Source organism: Nelumbo lutea, chromosome 4 (genome assembly GCF_056320005.1).
Source record: "Nelumbo lutea isolate HS-2025 chromosome 4, American lotus-T2T, whole genome shotgun sequence".
Lineage (NCBI taxonomy): Eukaryota > Viridiplantae > Streptophyta > Magnoliopsida > Proteales > Nelumbonaceae > Nelumbo > Nelumbo lutea.
In genome coordinates, this window is record NC_142687.1 from 101116551 (window position 1) to 101140258 (window position 23708).

At 41.8% G+C, this 23708-nt stretch overlaps 1 protein-coding gene across 7 annotated transcripts in view; it reads left to right on the top strand.

Moving 5' to 3' along the window:
* The window catches only part of LOC148862219 (HIT-type Zinc finger family protein), a 77341-nt gene that overhangs the window by 18477 nt on the left and 35156 nt on the right, over positions 1-23708 (top strand). For all 7 annotated transcript variants that reach the window (XM_088986688.1, XM_088986689.1, XM_088986687.1 and 4 more), the window contains one exon: positions 19260-19410. In XM_088986688.1, the coding sequence (XP_088842814.1) occupies positions 19260-19410 (151 nt within the window). The remainder of the gene's footprint in view (positions 1-19259; positions 19411-23708) is intronic.

The window sequence follows — 23708 nt, forward strand, 5'->3', positions numbered from 1 at the left end:
GTGTGTAGCAAAAAAGAGTAAAAGAGGGGAGAATGGATTCATTTGCAAGTTGGGCCTAGAGAAGGCTTATGACCCGGTGGGTTGATCTTTCTTGCTTGAGGGTGTTGAAGAAGGTTGGGTTGGGGGAAAAGTGGAGATCATGGATTAAGGGGTTCTTGAGCTCAGTGCAATACTCAATGTTGGTAAATGGATCTGCTGGGGACTTCTTCCCAGCTAAAAGAGGGTTGAGACAAGGAGACCCTCTTTCCCTTTGATCAATAATAGAATCAATTTCATTAAGATGAAGAATTTTAGTACAATAAGATAGGGGAGGGATAAACACTCTTAGCCCTCCCCACTAGAGAAATTACAAAACAGCCCAAAATAAATTATTTCTTTCTGGCCCTTGTTTAGCAAGTGTATCAGCAATGACATTTGCATCTCATCTGACCCAATTACAAGTCATCTCTACCCCCTGTAGCAATTTGATAGCTTTTTTCTTCTTGTATTTTTAGCACCACCATCCATCTTCCTCTTCTTTTTGGAGCCAACTGATTACAAGCTTCGAATCACCTTCAATTGACAACTTCTTGATATTCAGCTTTTTAGCCTTTTGAATCCCTTCCATAACAGCCATAATCTCAGATCTTAATGAGTCTCCAACCCCAGTTTGACCTGAGTAGAGTGCAATTATATTTCCTTCCTCATTCTTGAAGACTCCTATACCAAATGGACCTGAATTGACGTCACTGCTACCATCAAAATTGAGCTTAATAAATCCACCAGAGGGTGGGGACCAAAAGGCCTAACTTATTGGGAGCAAAATCAGCTACCTCTCTCCACTTTCTCATCACCTCAATGCTAGGAACATCTTTAATGATATCAAATGACTTCACCTAGTGAACCACCATGATGGTAATAGCTTCAATGATGGCTTCTTTTTCAAGGAATGTTCTTTGATTCCTCTCCTCCCAAATTGTCCAACACACCACTGCCCTTGTGCATCTCCATAGTAGTCTTCCCCTCTTCCTTGACCAGCTTCTTTTTCCTCCTTTCTTTCACATTGATAATTGAGGTACTGAGTAGAATGATTATCAAAGCTGATTTGGACAACTCAATCAGAGGTTGGAGGATGGGAAGGGATGAGTGGTGGTTACCCACTTGCAATTGGCAGGCGATATAATCCTTTTTCGTGAGGAGGACAACAATGACTCCCTCAAAAATTTAAAGGAGCTAATTAGCTCCTTTGAGAAGTCATCCAATCTAAGTGTTAACTTGGGGAAAAGTTGTGTTGTGGGCTTAAATATGCAAGAGGAGGAAATCCTTAGAATAACAGAGGCCTTGAGGTGTGAAGTAAAAAATTGGCCCTTAGAGCACTTAAGACTCTTGTTGGGTGAAAATCCAAGATTAGAAAGTTTTTTGAGACATGCAGTGGAAAGATTCACTAAAAAGCTGGCACTATGGGAAAGGAACTAAATTTCCTTGGGAGGGAGGATGATCGTGATTAAAGCAACCTTGGCTAATCTTCCTATTTATTTTCTCTTTACCTTCCATATCCCTGTTGAAATAGTTAGGCAGCTAGAAAAGGTTATGGGGGACTTCTTATGGGAACCATGGGATGAGAAGTGAGACCACTTGGTAAAATGGGAGCAGGTTAGTAGGTCTAAAGAGAAGGGTGGTCTTGGCTTAGGAAACTTAATCCAAAAGAATCTAGCCCTCCTAGGAAAATGGTTATGGAGATTTCCTCTAGAAAGAGAGGCTCTGGCATAGGGTAATTGAAAGCACACATGGATGGTCAAACAACAACTGGGATGCAAAGGTAGCCCCAAGTGCAACTTCCACCTCTCCTTGGAAAGCTATACATGAGGTATATCCCTTGTTTCTCAATTACACTCGCAAATGGATTAAGGGTTTTGTTTTGGGAGACCTATGTATAGGTGAATACTCACTGAAGGTCCAATTCCCTCTACTTTATGCACTTTCCAACTACATTGCCCTGTTCAGCAGGCCCAGAGTATAAGGCTGTAATGTTTCCTTCCTCATCCCTAATTACCCCCTATGCCTGAGGGCCTGGGCTACCCAAACAACTCCCATCAAAATTCAGTTTCTTCCGGATGCATAATGGGGGTGACCACATTTCAACAAGTTTCTGTCTTGTAGAAGAGGAAGCAGCATGAACACCCTAGGCCCTAAAGAAGTTTTCAACCTTAAAGTCTAAAAATAGTTTCAAACTTTTTTCCCATTGTGCCACTCTTAAAGGTTATGGTTTTTACCAAGGATTCCTTGCTCCTTTCTCTTTCTTCAAATGTTCTTGAATTTCTTTCCTCCCAAACTGTCCATAGTACCGATGCTCTCGTACATCTCCCGAAGATCCTGCCCCTCCTCTTGGTACAGCTAAAACAGAAAGGCTAAACAATCATTCCAATCTGTCAGGAGGAGACCAAATGCATCCAAAGAGGGAAGAAAACCAATTCCAAATAAAGCTAACAAGAGGACAATAGATTAAGAGATGAAACGCAGTTTCACCACTTAAGTTGCACAGATTGCACCTGCTGGAGGATAAACACCAAGTTGTTTCTTTGAAGCAAGTCAAGGTATTAATACAGTCATGAAACATTTCCCAACAGAAAGCACTGATTTTAGAGGACTGGGAAAGCACCAACTTCCTTAACTGGGAAAGAAGGAGAGGATGAAGTGGCTACCAAAGAATTGAAGAAAGATTTGTAAGAGAACAGACCATCAGAATTAAGGCCCCAAACCCTGGAATACAAACCCCCTTCACCCCAAACACACTGAATTTAGCAAGCCAAGTAAGGTAAGTTTCAGGTTTGCCGATCTGAAATAGGGATCAAAACCCTTCTAGAAACAATCCAGATTCCAAAGAAATTAGATGGGAAGATAAAATACCCTAGGGCGACACAGGATCTAGAGCCCCAAGCCATTTGGTTCAACCAATTGAGAGAAAAAGGTGAAAACCTAACCTGAATGGCATCTTGCTTGAGAAAACATATGAAACTTGTACTGATCAAAACAACCTTCAAAAGGGACCCAAACAGGTGTCCAACAGCAGATCTGAATGCTCTTGAAAAACCTTTTTGCTGGTTCTGAGGTTCAGTCAGATGGGAGGAATGCGAACCTGCTTTGATACCATGTTAGAGACATGTTTTGGAGAGAAAACAAAGGAATGGGTGTCTAAAGTCACCACACGCCCAAAGAGAGTTGTATATACTGTTAAAGTACAAAAGGTAGGAAAGGATAATTGTGTCCTCCACAAGTATAGGAAAGAATAAAAGAGAATAAAACAATTATAATGTACATAAGTACAATAAAATGGTGCTTCCAACAAGAGATGATCCCAAAGAGTCTCTACAATAACAAGTATAACCAAAGAGACATAACGGAATACAGAAAAGTTGAGTCGGGGAAAAGAACATTGAAAGGACTAAGGAGATTTAAAGCCCAAGACCCTAGAAAGCCTATGGTTAGTAAGTGGCTTTGATAACTGTGTTCCCCAAAATTTTACTTGGACATGAGAAGAAAAGAGCACACACTCTTGGCAACATTAACAATGTGGTGGTTCTTTCTTTCTGCCGCACTATTCTGCTGTGGAGTGCGAGTATAACAACTTTGATGAACAACCTCAAACCGCTCAAATATGAAGTGAAACTCTTCTCAAAACATTCCTTAGCATTATGTAAGTGGAATATTTTGATACGAATATCAAATTGGGTAAGAATAAATTCATAGAGTTGTTTAACAAGTTTTGGGACCTCATCACGGGAATGCATCAAGTAAATTCAGGTGTATAGGAAGATATCATCTATAAACAAAATGAAGTGCTTAATAGCCACCCATACAAAGTAAATAATAAGGAACCCCACATCAGAGTGCACAATATTAAAAGGAATTATGTTCTTTTATTACTCAAAATATAAGAATTTCTACAATGTTTAGAAAGATTGCAAGACTCATAATGAAGATTGTGCTGACTTATTCCTTTAAATTATTCTAGGAACTAAAGACTCAAGGAAGAAAACGATAAAGGACACAAATGATAGTGATGTAACATGACATGACTCATAGAATCTGACACAATGGATCCAGAAGTTGCTTTCTGAGGAGGTACCGAGCTTTGCTTAGGCATATCTAACAAGTATACTCGTTCACCTCACAACCACTCCCAATCGCCTTCTAAGACTTCATGCTCGAAAAAACACAATAAATGGGAAAGAAAGTTACACAACAATTTCATGATTTTGTCAAGCTACTCACATAAAGTAGATTATTATTTCCTTACTAGAGATGGGGGCAAGGGATCTATCAGCAAGGGATATTTTATCTTGGCCAGAAAGAAGGTTATTAGTGTAAAATAAATAAGAAATGCCAGTCATGTGATTAGAAGCATTAGAGTCTATGATCCAAGGAATCCTATGGTTACTTGAGACAATGGCATGATTTGTAGTGGCACGGATACCTGAGTGAGCAAATGCAAATGATGAGGTATTGCTTGAAGCAGGAGGTGCTACACGCAAATCCTTCCATACTTCTCAAACTTTGCCTTTGCAACTGCAAGCTGTTCTGTAGTAGACTTCTCATCATGAAACCCCTTCTCACACCTTTTGAAGTAGTAGCTACATTTGCATTGCCACATTTCACATTCCCATTCTTTTTGTTACTGTTATCTGTGTGGGTATCAGATGTGGGTGCAACTCCCAACATGTTTCTTTAGTGTGCTTGGGCTTTGCAATGCTCACAAACTATATCCTTCTTCTCATCACCAGCCAGCCTTAGGCTTAATCCCAGCATATGTAAAGTGATCAGCTGTAGTCTCTAGGATCTGAACCTGTCTTCTACTCTCTTCACTGTTGACCATAGCATAGGCTTGAAATAGATATACAACATCTTTTTCTAATGTATTTTGTCTAGTGATATACTCAGGGTTAAGCCCAATGACAAACTCAAACACCTTGTTCCTCTCCACCAACTTTTAGTAGGTCTCAGCATCCTTGGTAATCTTCTAGAGCCTATTAACTTCTTTTTTAGTTGGCTAGGGTTTTGGGCTGTATCTCAAAGAAGCTTCTAGGGCAACCAAAGTTTATTTGAACCTCTCCAAATAGGGGGAGAAACCTATATCGGCTTATTTCTCCACCCTGAAATTTTTATGGCATGAGATTGATCATTTGGAGACGATCAAGTGGGAGAGCCAGAAAGATGTTGCAACATACAAGAAGTTAGTTGAAACAAGCAGGGTGTTTGAATTCCTTGTTGGACTAAATCATGATTATGACATTTTTTTTATAAGAAAATAACAAGAACTTTATTAAAAGAAAAGAAGTTACAAAAAGAAGGTGATAAGACAACACCCAAGAACAAAGAAAACCAAACAAAACAAAAGAGCCATCTAACAAACTAGATAACAAGCTCTGCATTACATATTTGATATCCCAAGACCTCTCCTAACCCACTCCCTAAATCCTCCTTTTTTAATTGACCGAATTCAGGGAGAATCAACACCCATTCTACCACTGATTTTCCCATATGTCACGGGGCTAGCCGCTGAGGCCCGTTCGACACTCGAATGTGACGAGTAAACCTATGTAAGAAGCAACAACACAAGAAAAGGCAACAAGTTGGCACATGAATTAGTCAAAAAGGCTACTTGTATTGCATTAATGGATTACAAGCACAAGCACACAGTTCAATGTCGAGGGGATCTCGTGCTTAACCTTTACATGCTTATGACTCACTCGACTACCATGAACACACTTGGACACTGGAGTGGTGGCTGTAGGCACGACGGATGGCACTTGATGGCGCGGCGAAGAGAACACTTGTGACAGTCTCCCCCACTCAATTCAGTCTTCGTCCTCGAAGACTGGCTTCTGCTCGAGGCTCAGATATGCTGTTAATGAAGGAGAGTTCTTCAGCTGCTTTACGAACTTTGTTTCTTCCAAATGCCCTTGGCTCTAATCAAATTGATGTACATTATGACATTTATTGTAAATGAATAAAGTACATACTTGGTTCATGTTATAGTGGTGTGTTTCTATGTAATACCCTTAAACTGGACACTTATGAGACTTGTGTTAGTTTAGAATGTTCACAGCCGTTGGATAAGTCTGGGGCGATTTATCCTGCTAAGGCTGACACTGATGTGCCGCCAAGTGTTGGGGTGGCCTGTCTCAGCTGCCAGGGTGAGACCCGAGGTACATGTAGTGTAGGTTTACTTGAAACCCTGAACCAGACCAGACTTCCAGTATTGCCCTGGACCTTGGAGATTAGTGGGCAAAACTTGAAAGTTACACCTGACCCCTAGACTCGATTATGATACTACACTAGGTGTCGGGTTAGGCTGTCTTTGATATGCCAATCAGTGAGATCCTTAGCGGGGGTCAAAACCTGGGTATGTTGGGACAATCTGAGAATTCATCTAAGTGGGTGATCATAGTGACAGGATCAACCCCTTTGTCGGACAAAGGTAATGATCGGGGATGCACTCTCTTTGATGGAAACCAAGACTGCCAGCAATCATTTCAATCGTTGAAATTTGTTTTGCAAAATATATTTATATGCGGATATACATATATATATATATATATATATATATATTTTGGTTTCAAAATGTTTGCAAAAGGTTTTAATTCCCGGGATCCATGTGAGTAGAGAGTGCAACGCTGTTTCTTGCAGCCGAGGGAGATGTCCTCTCTTGTAGGGCAGTGTGTGATCATTATGGGCTGAGAGGTTAAGTGTAAGACCATTGAGGGTAATACTTGATGGGCTAATCTTGCATTTGCCCACAATCCCTGGGTTTTTATAAGGTGGATTGGCCCAGGGACCACTTAGTGTAAGTGTTGAGCCCATTAGGAGTCCATGTGATGGGCTTCAGGGGGTTCATTGTCTTTTCAGTGAATTCGGCTAGGCCTTGTAACAAAGGTTGGGCTGAACCCATGTGGCTGATGTGTAGATCAATGTTTGGGTCCCACGCCATACAAAGAAGCCCAACTGGGCAGTAGGTTGGAAGCAGTTTGAGTACTTGGACTTATTGGGCTTAAAGCCCATTTCGAACTGGCCTAGTTTGACTAGTTAAATAAAGGGGCGGATCTGGGATTAAATCAGCAGATAGGATAGGGTAGACCCTATCCACTCGGAGAGTCCAGATCTGAATTCAGATATGGAAACCTCCTAATGAGATTAGGAGAGAGCTGATCTAATCTGCAGATAAGAGAAGGGCTTATCCTTATCTCTTAAAGAAAACTCCTTATCCAAATACAAATTTGGATTAGGAAACTCCTAATGAGATTAGGAGCTCTCTTTAAGGCTATAAAAGGAGGAGGGGGTGAACCATTCAGTTCATCCTCAACATCCCAAGCTTCTCAGAGATCAGATCTCAGAGCACCCAGAGAGAAGACAACAATGTGACTGCGCCATCTTCTCCCTGCGTTTCCTCCAGTTGCCGCCATACTGCCAGTTCGACCTCCTTTCTTTGTAGGAGCGATCAAGAAGTGTCTTGATATCAGCCTTTGGAGAAAGGCTGATCAGAAGTCTTGCTCACTGCCTCCATCGAATTCTTGCTGAAGAATTCGGTTCATTGGACGGACCCTGCTGATTCTACTCCACCAGTCACTGTGTCATCTTCAGTGGGAGCAGTCTTTGGAGTCTTTCTTTGGGCATGAACACCTTCGTTGGGAGATATTGCATCTTCGTATCAGGTATATCCCTCTCCTACTATTTTGGTTCAGATTTGGTTCGGTTCTTGGTTCAAGATTGATCATTGAAAAATGCAGTTTTTCTAAAACAGGGAATGCGATTCCCACATGGGAGAGAGAGAAATTTTTGAAATTTCTCCCTACCTTCCTGCAGGGTTTGGCCATCCATATGCTGGATCTCTCATCCCTTCAGGGCATGTTGATGGGTGGAAGTCTTTAGGGTGTTCTTGATGGTGGGAAAACCTATGGCTAGTCTTTACGTTAAGTCCTTGCCTGGCTGCTGCAAGGTAGGATTTTGGATGTTCTACTTTGGTGTTAGGAAGCTTTGTGGCCAGGGCTAGGTCAAAATGAAGGTTTGGATTTTTCGGGTATTGTTCCCCTTGATGATTTTTTTTCCCAAGGGTTGCTCCTCACAAGGCTCCTATGAGGGTTGGTTTGATCATTGTGGTGGCGGACAGGGTACCTAAGTGGATTTGGTGGTACTCGCTCTCCCCGATGATGGTCATAGTGGAACTGGTTGTGGTTGGAGACGACCTTGGGTCTTCCAGGAGTCTTCTGTGTTGTCGGATCATGGCGCTAACGTTGGTGCCGTTGTTGATATTGATGTTGGTGCTGGTGCTGGTGCTGACATTGGTACTAGCACTGGTGCTGATGTCGATGCTGGCGCTGATGTTGGAACGGCTTTGGGGGAGACTTCCCAACCCGTCCCAGTGCTGATGTGAGATGATTGAGATGGGGTCTTCCTTGTAGGCACGTCGTTGGCTTCGTGGGTTTCTGCTTCCTGATAGTATTGCAGGGCCGAAAGTTGCTTCCCATGTACCTTCAAGTCTGTTGTCACTAGAACCATGCAAGGAGAACACTCGTCCAAGATGAGCAGACTGTCTATGTGTGGCGTGAGAGATGCTTCCGCCTGTGCGAGAAACTCCATTCCCAAGACAACCTGAAAATCATCCAAAGGTACTACAGATAGATTGATGGGTCCTTTCCATGACCCAACTTGGAGATCTACCCCACGAGCCATGCCTTCTACTACTTTGGCCCCTGAGTTGACAACCTTGATCCACCTTGCCTATTTGGTGGTGGTCAAGCCGAGTCGCTTTGCCTCCGCAAGCGAGATGAAGTTATGGGTGGCACCAGTGTCCACTAAGGCTTGGGTCGGCCTCCCGCCGAGGGTGATGTCTACATATTTCAGCCCCTTGTGGGCTTTGGTGGGCCGCTTGGATGTGGCCTCTTTCTTAACCATGGCGTTGATGAGTTGGAGGGCGCCTACTCTTGGCACCGTCGTGGGTTTCTTCTCATCGCTCTCTTCACTGTTGCTGACTTTGGCGATGAGGGCAGTGAGTTTCTTCCATGTTGGATAGTCACTCGTCCAATGATTCCCATTGCAAAGGTAACGAGGCGCAGGAGGAGTAGTTGGTCTCCTAGTGAGCCGGTGGCCCTGATAGCTTGTGGCTCCTTGTGGCTTCTTCCCTTGTTGGTAATTGTTGGGCTTGTTAGTGGGCACTGGTTTCTCCTGTGTAGAGGTTGATTTCCGATCTCCCCCACTCAAGCTATTGGTACATGGGCTATGTGGTTGGTGGTCTTCCTCTTCTGACTTCCTTAGATCAACTAGTTGCTCGGCCACTGCCATGGTTGTTGCTAAGTCCTTCACCCCACGCCGTTGTAGTTCGAGTTCCGCCCATGGTTTGAGACCATCCATGAAGTTGAACAAAAGGTCTTTGTTAGACATGTCGAAGATCTCAAGGGTCAGGGCTGAGAACTCTTCGACATAGTCATGCAATGAGTCTTGGTGCTTCAAATTCTTCAACTTTCTTTGTGCCAAGTACTCAACATTTTCGGGGAAGAACTGTCGCTTGATCTCTCTCTTGAAATCGGCCCAGGTGTTGAGGGTCGAGTGCCACATTCAATGTCCTTGCAACATCTACGCCACCATAACATTGCAATATCATTTAAATACATGGCGGTTGTACGTACTTGAGTTTGGTCATCATGGATGCCAGTTGTGGAGAAGTACTGATCAAGTTGCCACAAGAAGTTTTCAAGCTCCCGAGCATCACGAGCACCAGAGTATGGAGTTGGTTGGCGCACCTTGATGTGGGTGGATGGAGCAGATGAAGGGTCGGTGGAATTGGCCATAGCTCTTTTCATGATTGTCAGCTCGGCCCTCATCTCATCCAATTGTGCTTGGAAGCTGTCCATCATGCCTTGAAGGCTGCTTTGGGAAGTGCTGGCTTGTGACTGCTGCAAGGTGTTCTGGACGTCTCGGAGGGCTCCGTTAAAGCGGCTCTCCAGCTCCACCACAACATTCTCTACCGTCTCCATGTTGAGATGGAGTTCGTCGACCCAATCTCAAGTCTCACCTACTGTTGCCTCGCAGCGTAGGATGCGCATGTCCATGCTAGCTAGTTGGTCGACAGATTTGTCACACTTGCTAGCTTTAGTTGTGTGGCCCTTTGGGGCTTGTGTCTTGGCAGGATCGTCGAGTGGAGCCTCATTGGTTTCGTGGGTTTGGTGCAGCCCGTGTAGTGTGTCATCGGCATTGTCATGGTTGCTCTTCATTGTGCTGAAGTAAGGGCAAAGATAGGGTCCAATGTGTGTGTTGGAGCTCCTGCTCTGATACCGTCATGGGGCTAGTCGCCGGGGCCCCGTGCGACACTCGAATGTGACGAGTAAGCCTATGTAAGAAGCAACAATACAAGAAAAGGCAACAAGATGGCACACGAATTAGTCAAAAAGGCTACTTGTATTGCATTAATGGATGGCAAGCATAAGCACGCAGTTCAGTGTCGAGGGGATCTCGTGCTTAACCTTTACACGCTTATGACTCACTCAACTACCTACCTCCCCTCAAAGAGTACGTTAAGCTTTTGGGGGAGTGACATAAAGATACATCAAAAGGATGAAAAATCATACTAGGTAATTACAAGAATGCCATTGGCAATCCCCCATACAAAAATACTTACATAGCCCACCCATGACACACACTTGGACACTGGAGTGGCGGCTGTAGGCACGATGGATGGCACTTGATGGCGCGGTGAAGAGAGCACTTGTTACACTTAGCCGCAACCATCTTCTCCATGCTACAAACCTTGTCTTTGAAAATCCTCCTATTTCTTTCCTTCCATATATTACACAATACCACCATACCCCCTGGCAGACCCATTGCATCCACCTCAGCCCATTCTCCTCTATCTGACCCCCATATCTCAATTTTCAACCTTAAATCAAAAGATTCCATTTTTCAACCTCCTCTTCCCATCTCTTAGACCCCTTACATTCCAAGATAGAAGCTTCATTTCTGCAGCTCTCCTCTCCCCCTCTATCTGTCCTTCTATTCCTCTTCCGTCAGACCTGCGTGTCGCCCTTCCCCTTCTTCCCCTCCTTCAGTAGTTTCCCCGTTATATTTTCCTTCTTGAATCTCCCTTCCAGACCTCTTGTACTGATCAATAGCTTTTCTCACCATTTCTTCTTCCCCCTAGAAAAAAAACTGATCCAACGCTTTACCTACCTCTATCTGTCTTTTTGCTAGCTCTTCGATACCCACCTTCCTCACTACCACCTTCTCTCTTTCTTCCTGATTGTTTTTTACCTTGTCCCTCAGCTCCTCCATTCCAGCTCCCTCCTTCCCCTACTTCCTCTCCCCAAGCTTCTTTTTTTTTTCTTCCTATTATAGACTATATGTTTCCTTCACCCCCCTTTTTCTTTTTGTACCAAACTTCCTACCCCCACACAGATACAATCTTCCCTATCCCATCGAAAGCAACCCAGTATTACTCCAAAACAGAGGTGGGGCAAAGACGGAAGATGCTCCAGGGGGAGAAGAACGACGAGGGAAAGGGGCGGGGAATAGGCCTTCCTTGTTGAGCTCACTCACCTCCTGCTGACTAAAAACATCTTCAAATATGCCTAGAACTGCCTCGATCCCTACCAGAGGGGAGCTTTGTTGTTTGAAGTTGCGACCGCCTCCACTTCATCCTCTTTGCCTTCGTTTATTGTTTCCACTCTTACTTCTTCCTCCCTTACTCCAAAAAACAGTTGTAACCTTTGTTACGATTGTCTCTGGAGCATGATTGTCATTCACTAGAGACTTCTTTCTTTTTAGTGCTGTTGAGATCTCTCCCTCTTCACTCTCGTTTGTGTTTTGTTCGAAGGAGCTTTGGTTTCCCTCCATTCAAACCCCAATCTTCTCATCTCCTTTGTGTCTTGTAACGACCCAGATCCAACCTTCACTGTTGGACAGTTTCCACTTCCTGCTCCGAGAGTTTGTTGAAGCTTGTTCTCCCTTCCACAAAGACGAAAAGTTGGCTCCCATAAGACCCCTAAAATTATTGTCTTTTTTGCCCTTTCTTCTTTTACACTCCACCAACAACCTGCTAAAGCGGTTGTCCCTTCTCCTTCTTCCTTGGTTGACACAACTGGCTGTAACCGATTCCTCTTTCTCCTTCTTCCTTGGCCCCACTTGAGATTCCCATTCAATAGTCGGGTCCACCTTCATCTCGTCCACTTGTCCCCCTTCTTCGTCCTTTTTGGCTGCCCCTTCGCCCATGTGTATCTTCCTATTTGAGCTTGAATCTGACTCAGCATCAACCTTGAGCTTCCGAGCACCCTATCTCTCCCTCCAGCCTCCCCTTCTCTTCGTACTTTCAGTGTGTTCTCTCCTCTTTACGAAAAGACTCATCAACCCCTTCTACCAATAGTCTCAGTTCATACTCCTCTCTTGCAAACTCCAAAGTCAGCTTCCTAGGAACCTCTGTCGGATTCTCAACCTCGACCAGAATCCTAGCTAAGTCCATCTTTTCCCACGTTCTATTATGGCCATTGAACTTAAGGAATCTATTGCATGCTGCACCCACTTCTTCAAAGGTAACTATGCTCCATGCATGGAGGGGTATCCCTGCAATTGCAATCAAAGTCGCGTAGCACACTCTTCCTTTCTTTAGCTCTCCAACCGCCGGGAACCACCAACCTAACTGAGGTCTATGGCCCTCTCTTTTTCCTGCTCCCCTTTCAAAACCTCTTCTGCGGTTTCCTTGGACTGAAACATGAATAACCATAGTTCTACGCTCAATCTCCGCACGCCCAAGACCTTCTCTCTTCCCCACTCTAGCTTCGTCCAGGCATCAAACTCCCTTTCATCCATCTCCTTCCCTACCACTCTTCCTACCAGTCTCACGTGTAGAACCGACATCCGCTCCTCCATCTTCCCAATCCTCTCGACATTCACCGCAACTCTCCTCATCTTCCATAACTACCACTCTCCTCACTAGAGACATTGCGACAATCTTTCATCATCATATAAATCCTTTTTAGCCTCTATTGCTGCTATACCCATTCCATAGTTTTTCCCGTTAATGTTCCTACATTCCAAGTGGCTAACCAAAGCCGTATTTCTTGGACTAGCTTCTTTACCCGCCCCTATCCAAAGTGATGTGGGAACCCTTGCCTATTTGACACCACATATGGGCGTCATGGTCGCTTATAGGGACAATCATAATTAATCCTTGCCCATTTAACACTACCTTCGGGTTTGGGTGCAGCAAATCGTTTCTGGAGAACACCCTAGCATGAGCATGAAAAGACAAATTAGGGTCCATATTCATGAGGGTATGACATGAGTTTTAGTGCCGACTGCCAACTTGACGCAATCCTCCTTTATCCGGGCTTGGGACCTATAGCGTAAGATAAGCTTACACTAGAAGAGTTTCCCCCGGCAATGCATCCAATCTCCCTTAAAGCTTGTCTGTGAGTCTACACTTTTTGATTTCTTCTTTGCAATCAATAAATTACCAGTTTTGAGTCCCCTTCTCCTTCCACCTATCTAGCTGCATAATTAGCCTCATAGCCATAATTTATGTATTTATGGAATCTCCAGTCCCTATTAGTCCCAAGAACAAAGTCATAATTGAGCCACTACCATCCCTAATTAAACTTGTGATACCGGAATGGATTGGATTACCTTGAGAGCTTCTGTCTAAGGTCAATTACACCCTATTATAATTTGGGGCCTCTCTTTATGTACTTGATTGCACACTGATAAAGAAGCCTTTTTTTTTTTCTTTTATCTTTTCAATCCCTAATTGAACATGCTTATTTATTACTATAAAACAAGAGTAAACAGAGGAAGAAGAAGAATTTGTTATATGTATTCATCAATCTCGTATGTATATATACAAGTTACAAATTCTATGTCAGGAAAGAAGATTAATTAAATTCCTACAAATCAGTCCTACAATCAAGGTAAATCATATCTCCTACAAATCAGTCCTATAATCAAGGTAAATCATATCTCCTACAAATCAGTCCTACAATCAAGGTAAATCTTATCTCCCTAGTATTTACTTCCTATTCTGTAACACTCCCCCTCAAGCTGGAGCATAGATATTAATCATGCCCAGCTTGTTACAAAGATAATCAACCCGGACCCCATTAAGAGCCTTCGTGAAGATATCTCCTAGTTGTTCTCCTGTTTTCACATAACCTGTGGAATTCAAACCTTGCTGAATCTTTTCACGAACGAAATGGCAATCAATCTCAATATGCTTACTTCGTTCATGAAAAACAGGATTAGATGCAATGTGAAGAGCAGCTTGGTTATCACACCATAACTTGGCTGGTACTGAAGTTTTAAGACCTACTTCAGTCAGAAGCTGATATATCCACATTATTTCACACAAACTTGGCCATAGCTCTATATTCTGATTCTGCACTCGAACGTGAGACAACGTTTTGCTTCTTGCTTTTCCATGAAACTAAATTCCCTCCAACAAATACACAATAGCCTGAAGTAGACCTTTGATCTTCCTTGGATCCTGCCTAGTCAGCATTTGAAAAACATTCAATTCTAGTATGACCATGATTGCCATACAAAATTCCTCGCCCAGGTGCTCCTTTTAAGTAGCACAAAATTTGTTCTACAACTGTCCAATGAGATGACATGTACTAACTCACCACACTAACTGAATACGCAATATCTGAACGAGTTACAGTAAGATAATTCAACTTTCCAACCAATCTTCTATATCTCTCAGGATCTTCAAATAATTCACCATCTTTTGTGAGCTACAAGTTAGGAACCATTGGAGTGCTACATGGCTTAGCTCCCAACTTTCCCGTCTCAGACAACAAGTCAAGTACATATTTCCTTTGAGATAAGAATATTCCATTCTTGCTTCTTGTTACTTCAACACCCAAGAAGTATTTCAACATTCCCAAATCTTTGGTATGAAATTGAGTGTGGAGAAAGGATTTAAGGGACGAAATCCCTGTAGTATCACTCCCAGTAATGACAATATCATCCACATACACAACTAACAAAATGATGCTGGTAACAGAGTGCTTGAAGAAAACAGAATGATCAGACTTACTTTTCTTCATACCAAAATTCTCGACTGCCTGACTAAACTTTCCAAACCAGGCGCGAGGACTCTGCTCCAATTATAAGTAGCTGCCATAGAAATAAACAACCTGACAGAAGTAAGTTTAGCAACAGGAGAAAAGGTATCAGAATAATCCACTCCATAAGTCTGAGCATATCTTTTAGCAACAAGACGGGCTTTCAATCGGGCAATGGACCCATCAGGATTGACTTTAACTGTAAGCACCCATTTACACCCAATAGCCTTCTTATTTGCAGGTAAATTTACCAAGGTCCAAGTAACATTGTCCTCTAAAGCATTCATCTCCTCAATCATAGCATTACGACATCCAGGGTGAGAAAGGGCTTCTTTAACAGTCTTAGGAACAAAGATAGAATCAAGAGATGCAATAAAAGAACAAGAAGAGGACGACACATGATTATAAGACACAAATGAAGATACTGGATAAGTACACTTACGCTTACCTTTACGAAGAGAAATAGGAAGATCATCATTAGAGACTGGTTCTGATGACGAAGGAACATGATTAGTTGAGACTGGATCTGTCGACGGAGGAGCTGGTGCAGGACATGGATCCGGAGGGGTTGGTTGCCGAGAATAAACCTGTACTGTAGGTGGCTTAGGCCTGGCAGGAGTAGATTCAATAGGATGTGAAACAGATGATGTGACAGTATAGATAACAAATCATCATCCTCCCCCTGACTTGAATGAGGAGTAGATGGAAAGAAAGGTGTATCTTCTAGAAAATTAACATCAGCTGACACAAGATATCTGTGAAGAGTAGGACAATAACATCTATACCCTTTTTGAACACGAGAATACCCAAGAAAAACACACTTCAAAGATTTTGGATCTAGTTTGGTAACCTGAGGGCGAACATCCCGAACAAAGCATGTACATCCAAATACCCTAGGCTCAATAGGAAACAGTGTTTTATTTGGAAGCAGAACATGATAAAGAGTCTTACCCTGAAGGACAGACGAAGACATACGGTTAATCAAAAAACATGCTGTGGAAACTGCATCAGCCCAGAAAGGTTTAGGAACCTTCATTTGAAATAACAAAGCTCTTGCAGTTTCAAAAAGGTGTTTATTTTTTCCGTTCAACAACCCCATTTTGAGATGGTGTATCTACACAAGAAGTTTGATGAAGAATGCCATGTTGAAGCATGTAAGTTTGAAAGGATTCTGACAAGTACTCCTTAGCATTATCACTTCTCAATATTTGTACAAAAACATTAAATTGAGTTTTAACTTCAGCACAGAAAGCAGGAAAATGAGAAAACACCTCAGAATGATTTTTTATTAAATTTAACCATGTCATACGAGAGTAATCATCAACAAAAGTAGCAAAATACTTAAACCTAGTTTTGGACTCAACTGGACACGGACCCCAAACATCTGAATGGACTAACTCAAAAGGAGCACTAGCTCATTTATTGACTCTAGGACTCGAACTAAGACGATGGTGTTTAGCAAATTGATAAGACTCACAATTTAATTACGACAAACTCTGAAATTGAGGACAAATTTGCTTTAACACATGGAGAGAGGGGTGGCCCAACCGACAATGTGCTTCAAAAGGGGTTACAAATCCAGAATAGACTATGGATCTTGGAACTTGTGTATCAAGGATGTAGAGACCTCCAAACTTATGTCCCTTACCAATAATCTTCATCGTTGTAAGATCCTTAAATAAACAATAATCAGGAAAAAATGAGACACAACAATTAAGGGTACGAGTGAGTTTGCTAACATAAATTAAATTAAATGATAACTGAGGTAAACTAAGAACAGATGACAAAGGAAGTGATGGTGTTGGACTAATTGTGCCAGACCCAATAACACAAGATGTTGACCCATTTGCTAAAGTTACAGGAGAGGTAGATTTATGTGACTGAAAGGTAGAAAACAAACTTGAATTACCTGTCATATGATCTGTAGCTCCAGAATCAATGACCCATTTTGAAGAGGAGGAAACAAGACATGTATTGGGTTTACCTGACTCGACGATGGCAGTAACAGGAGTAGATTGAGGTTTCAATAATTCTTGGTACTGAGCAAATTTGGCATATTCATCTGCAGATATCATAACAGACTTCTCAGAAGTATCCATGGTGGATGCAATATGGGCAGATTGAGTTTTCTTATTCTGCAATTTCCTGCAATCCCGCTTCATATGTCCTGGCTTATGACAGTAATGACACACTATCTCTCCTGACTCCTGTCCACGAGTATTAGTATTCCTATCATAGTTACTTGATCTGTCATAATTGTTGGATCCTCTACCACTACCACTCCTATATTGTTGTCTCCCTGATTCAGATGTATTATTGTGCCTGACAAGGGCACTACTAGGCTGAACAGGTGGAGAACTTTCTGTACGAAGGACCCTACTTAAAGCATCTTGTAGAGAATAGATCTCTAAACTGGAAAGAATCTGAGATTTTGCAGTCTCAAATTCAAAAGGTATGCCAGCTAAAAAACTCATAACAACCATCTTTTCTCGCTGAGCTTGTTGAACAGTCACATCAGTACTAAACAGAAGCAACATATTAAGTTCTTCATATGTTTTCTTGAAATCCATGAAATAGCTTGTAAGAGATCTGTCACCTTTGTCCACCCTGTAAAAGGCTTTGCACACATCATAAATGCAGGAAATATTCCCCTTTCCGGAGTACAAGAACTCTAGATAGTTCATTAATTCCTTAACAAATCCACAGTGAGTGAGTAAACCAACCACCTCACTTTCAATGGAGTTGCGTATCTGCAAGAACAAACGAGCATCCTCCCTCAACCAAGACTTTCTCGAGTCATCATTAGGAGGGTCATCAGTCAAATGGTTATCCATAGCAGTACTCAACAAATAGAGTTGAATAGTTTTACTCCAATCCAGATAATTAGAGCCATTAAGCTTATGCTTAGTTATTTTTGACATCATTAGAACAACATCCGACATAACTATTGATTTCTTGTCTACCATAATCTCAAAATTCAAATAAACTGAATATTTTGAACACCGAAAATCAATGGAGCACACCTGTTGAAAACACTGGAATGGATATGCACGTAACAAAGCACAAATATGTGCTATACAGGACAAGGCGAGCCAAAAGACAATGACCGAAAAATTTTCTGGCGATAGACGCACCTCCACGCGCTGGCGCGTGTGACTGTGGCAGAATCTTCAGGCGGTGTGTGAAACACACGCGTAGGGCTGCTGACTGCCGGACTTTGCAGAACCTTCGATCGGCGGGTGACGCTTCTTCCTGGATGGGCGGTGAGAGTAAAAAAAAACTGCTCCAAGGAGGTGACCCGAAACACCCAAAAATTTTCCTCTACCTACTGTTTACTTAGGAAAAAAAAACGAAAGGGAAGGTAGAGACTAGATGATCTGATACCATGTAAAACAAGAGTAAACAGAGGAAGAAGAATTTGTTATATGTATTCAATCAATCTCGTATGTATATATACAAGTTACAAATTCTATGTTAGGAAAGAAGACTAATTAAATTCCTACAAATCAGTCCTGCAATCAAGGTATAAAGCATATCTCCTACAAATCAGTCCTATAATCAAGGTAAATCATATCTCCTACAAATCAGTCCTACAATCAAGGTAAATCATATCTCCCTAGTATTTACTTCCTATTCTGTAACAATTACCAAGCGCTTTTGGGTGCAGTTTACTTTTCCATGGATGAAACAACTTACCTCATTTTAGTTAAAATACAATTTGAGGCCCATTTCCTGTTAGGCATGGGCTGCTTTGATTGAACTACCCATCTATTTCCGTGGGTATGAATCTGCTGCTACCAAATGGACAATGCCAAATGATTAAGAATTACCCTTTAGGAATCTGGTTTTATACAACTGGTTAGAATTGGATTTATGGTTGAGGACATTTTCCAAAAGGATCCATTAACCTATTTTTTGGCCAAATAGAAGTTGGGTGTGGTAGTTGTTCCTTGTATCTGTTCTTGCATTCATTGTAGTCCTGTACTTGGATAATACTATGAGTTTATTGCATGGATAGGGATAGATGTGTTTGGATGTTGCCATACAGTTAGAATGACAAGAAAATATATCAATTGTCCATAAGCAATATACAAATATATCTAGTGAACAACTGAGTATTATTATCAACGGTGCAAGACATAATATTTGATTATTACTTTCGTTGATTATTTCCACCAGACACATAGTCTTCGTTGCACGGAGTCTTTCATGAGAGAAAATGTTATGGAGGAGCTTCGGCAAATGCAATCTGATGAGGCAACAAAACGGAAGATGATGGACATACTCAAACGTTTCCATTCAGAAGAGATGAAGAGAATGAACGAGGATGGTTCGTTACTTGAACTCCTATTTGCGTTATGTTGTGTTGTGTTATAGTTTCTACTTGTATATAAAGCTCAATACAATCTATATGGGTCTGAGTCATCCGCTACAGTGTCTTAACCTTATTGCCTGATCCCCTAAGGCTGTGTTTGTTTCGAAAGAAAAGGTAGGGAAACCTGGTAAAAGAAGATACTCAACCTGAATCGATCTACTTTATCCAGTCCTACTAGTTCTCGTTTTTTTTTTTGTTAGCCTATTAGGCATGGACGACTCTAATTTAATGCTAAAAGGAAGCTTATGGTGTCAAAACTTGAACTAGAACCATCTTGGACATAAAACAACTAGCTAATAACCACGTACTTTTTATCATTTTCAGTATTTTGAGAAAAAGTCAACTATGTATTATATCGTGTGACAAAACACTGCATACATCAGAGATGCATATGAGCTTTAACAAACAGCTAGACAATGCATAAAGACTACTCTAGCGGAAAAAAATATAATTTCAGTTCTCAATGGCCTTTAAGCTACCTAGGTTTACCCTTAGGAGCCAACCTGAAGGAGTCAAGCTTTTGGAATCCAGTTGTAGAAAAGGTGACAAAGAAACTGACATGTTGGGAAAAGGGCTACATTTCCCTAGGAGGTAGGATAACCCTAATAAAGTCGACCCTAGCAAACCTCCCTGTGTACTATATGTCAGTCTTCAAAATGCCGGTAGGAGTAAGCAAGGACATTGAGAAATTAATAAGGGACTTCTTATGGGAGCCAGGAGAAGAGAAAAGAGATCACAAGGTGTGCTGGGAGATAGTCAGTAGAGATAAAAAGTATGGGAGTCTTGGAATAGGAAATATGCAAAAAAGAAATTCATCTCTACTAGGGAAGTGGCTATGGAGTTTGCCAAGAGAAAGAAACTATGGGCAAGGGTGGTGGTGAGCATACACGGGCTATTGGACAATGGATGAGACGCTGGATCACTGCAACGGGCTACCAGAGCTTCACCTCGGAAGGCCATACAAGCAATTTGACCTTGGTTCTTGCCTCTTGTAAGGTATGGACTCAATTCTGGCAACTTAATCAAATTCTGGGATCAAATCTGGTATGGGAACTCCCCTTTGAAAGACTTATACCCCTCTTTGTATTCTTTATCATGTTTCAAGAGTGAGCCCATTTCAACTTTCTTAGTCCCTTCAAACTCAATCAATAGTTTTGATTGGAACTTTGGCTTTAGAAGGGGATTAAGGGATTCAGAAATTGATAGTGTACTCTCTTTAATCAAAACCTTGAAGGAACTTTCCTTGATCCTGATAAGTCTGATGAAAGAATTTGGACACCTTCCTCTTCGGGTCTGTTTTCCTGTAACTCCTTCAAAGTGTTAACCTAACCTCCCCTTAGTTCCCCCTCAATCTTTTCCTGTTAAGGAGGTATGGTGCAAGCCTATCCCACCTAGGATTGCGGCTTTTTGTTGGGAAGTTGTACACAAAAGAATAAACACTTTTGACCGGTTACAAAGGAAGAGGAAAAAGTAGTGCCTTTTCCCACACTGGTGTGTTCAGTGTAAGGCTAATAGTGAGACTTGCTTTCATTTGTTTATTACTTTGTTGCTGGTATTTGGGAATGGCTTTTTTCCTTATTTGAATGCAGGTGGACACCTCCGGCTGACATCAAAAGTCTCTTTGATCCAACTTCCTGTCCATGGCCGAAGAAGATCGGTAACATCATGTGGAAGAGTGCTAGGGTGGCAATAATCTGGGTAGTGTGGGAAGAAAGAAATGCAAGAATTTTTAGAGAAAAGGAGATAACAAAGAGGCCTTGATTGAATCAATACTGATTAGAGTGGCTCAATGGCTGAAATCCTTAGGAAACTTCTCATCTATATCCATTGATGGTATCATTAGAAACTGGAAGATAGTGGCAGACTCAAATGTCAATAAGCAGCCTGTTATTCCTATCTGGACCCCTCCTGAAAGAGGATTTATAAAGCTTAACTTTGACGGCAGTAGCATGGGAAACCCAGGAAGGTCAGGAATTGGAGGTGTATTCAGGGATGAGGAGGGTAAAGTGTGTGCATTATTCTCAGGCCCAGCAGGTGAAGGAGATTCACTAAGAGTGGAAGTAATGGCAATTATGGAAGGGGTGCAAAGGGCTAGAACCATAAATGCTAGAAAGCTAATCATTGAAGGGGATTCCAAACTAATAGTGGCTTGGCTACTGGATGAGGAAAGTAGGATGTGGAAATACAATAATGAGAAGAAAAAATTCAGATGGATCACAAAGGACATGGAACTGAGAATACAGTGGGTGAAAAGAACAGCTAATTCAATGGCCGATGCTTTAGCCAAGCAAGGGGTTGGGAGAATTCAAACATTTTGGGCTCAAATGTAGTTGTCATTATAACTAAAATTAAAGGGGAGAGATAAGAGAGCTTGTCTCTCTCTCACTTTCTCTTGTACACTTTCCTTTAAATTCAATGAAGTAATCAGTTATTCATCAAAAAAAATTTGGCTAGAGTATCTGCATTCAAGTTCATCACACTTTGGCACAATTTAATTACATTAGCTGAGCCACATTCTATTACAGGGGAGGGCATTTGTGCTTGCTTGCTAAAAGACCCAAGCACATACTGACACGGACATGGATTACTAGAAATAGAGATTTAACTCTCCATTTCCTAAAATTCTGGACATGGATATGGGGTATGGGTATCCCATATGTTTTTTTTTCTTCTTTTTTTTTTTCTCTGAGAAAGTATGGCATATTCATTGGAGGGGTGAGAAAAACTGAAACCCCTAACAAGCCATACACTGAGGGACTGCACAATAATAACAAGGTGTGTTCTCTGGAATGAAATACAAAAGGCAAGACTATATTTTTTTGATAAGCAACAATAACAATTTTATAATCAGAAATTAAATTTTACAAGCTGGAATTAGAGAGGTTGGGAAGAACAGCTCAACAAGACATCAAAATGTACTCCCTTCACCCCAAAAAAGATTCCTCCTTTCCACCCATTGTTTTGCTAACCCATCAGCCATACCATTAGCAGGTCTGTACACCTAATTCAGACTAATTACCCTGTCTCTTTTTAATTCTTTTATCTCCTTCAGTACATTCTTGTACACCCAAGGACATCTTTCCTCACTTTGTACCCATCCCTCCACCACCTTGGGATCTCCCTCAATGATTATGTTGGTATGGTTTCTGCATTTTGCCAGTCTATTCAAATTACATTGCCATAACCTGCTGGTCCTGAGTAGATAGTGAAAATGTCCCACATACAATTTCTGAATACTCCAAAGCCTGAAAAACCTGAATTATCCTTACTACAGCCGTCAAAATGAAGTTTGATATATTGAACTAGAGGAGGTTCCCATTGAGGATGTACCACAAGGTCCACAACCCTCATAATAGATGAGTTTACAATTATCTGCTGACATCTTAGAATGCCATCAGAAGAGAAAGGGTTGAACAAACACATTGCTTTCACCCAAGAATATTTCTTCACATTCTAGCTCACTGGGCCATTTAAAGACAAACACTCCTTAAGTCCTGAGATGGTTTGACTCCATCACACTTCTTAAGGCCTCATTAGCTTGAGATGGTTTGGTATAGAAAATTCTGCAGTTTCTCTCTCTCTCCACAAAGTCCAGATGACAACCCATGAAGTGGAGTGTATAAGGTCAAAGTGTTGCTTCCTTCAAACACATTATTGGATATGAAGGAGTGGGAGAAAATATGAACAAACAAGAAAAGTAGTAAAAAAAGGTTGGGCACAGTTATCATTCATCCAATGGATGCTTCTACATGCAGCTGGATACCCCACTGAAGGTGAAGGTGTGACCTAAAATACATGGCTTGAAGATGAAGGTGAAGAGTATCAAAGAATGAAGAGGTCGGTGTGGTCCAGGTTGATGTGAGACAAGAAGAAAACTTGAACGAGAAGCTGAAGGTTTTGGAGGCATGTCTTGTTGGTAGGTTTTTGGGCTTCGAGTTGGAGAAGAAAACAGTTGAAGCTTGGGCGAAGCTTGAATGGGGTAATGAAAGAGTTGTGGGTGTTAGAAATTTGGCTGGGGGCTTGCTTCTATTTATGTTTTAGAGGAGAGAGGTTGTGGCTTGGGTTCTAGAGTCAGAGAGGGAGAAGAGGAGGAATCGGACTTAAGGTTAGGTTGGTGATTTCCAACAGCAAGAGGGATTCTTAATGGAAGGATAAAAAGAACAGTGTGGATTGGAGTGGTGGGAATTCCCTTGTGTGCTTGGGGATCATTGGCTTTAAAAAAATTGGAGACATTTGTGGAAGGTTCTTAATCA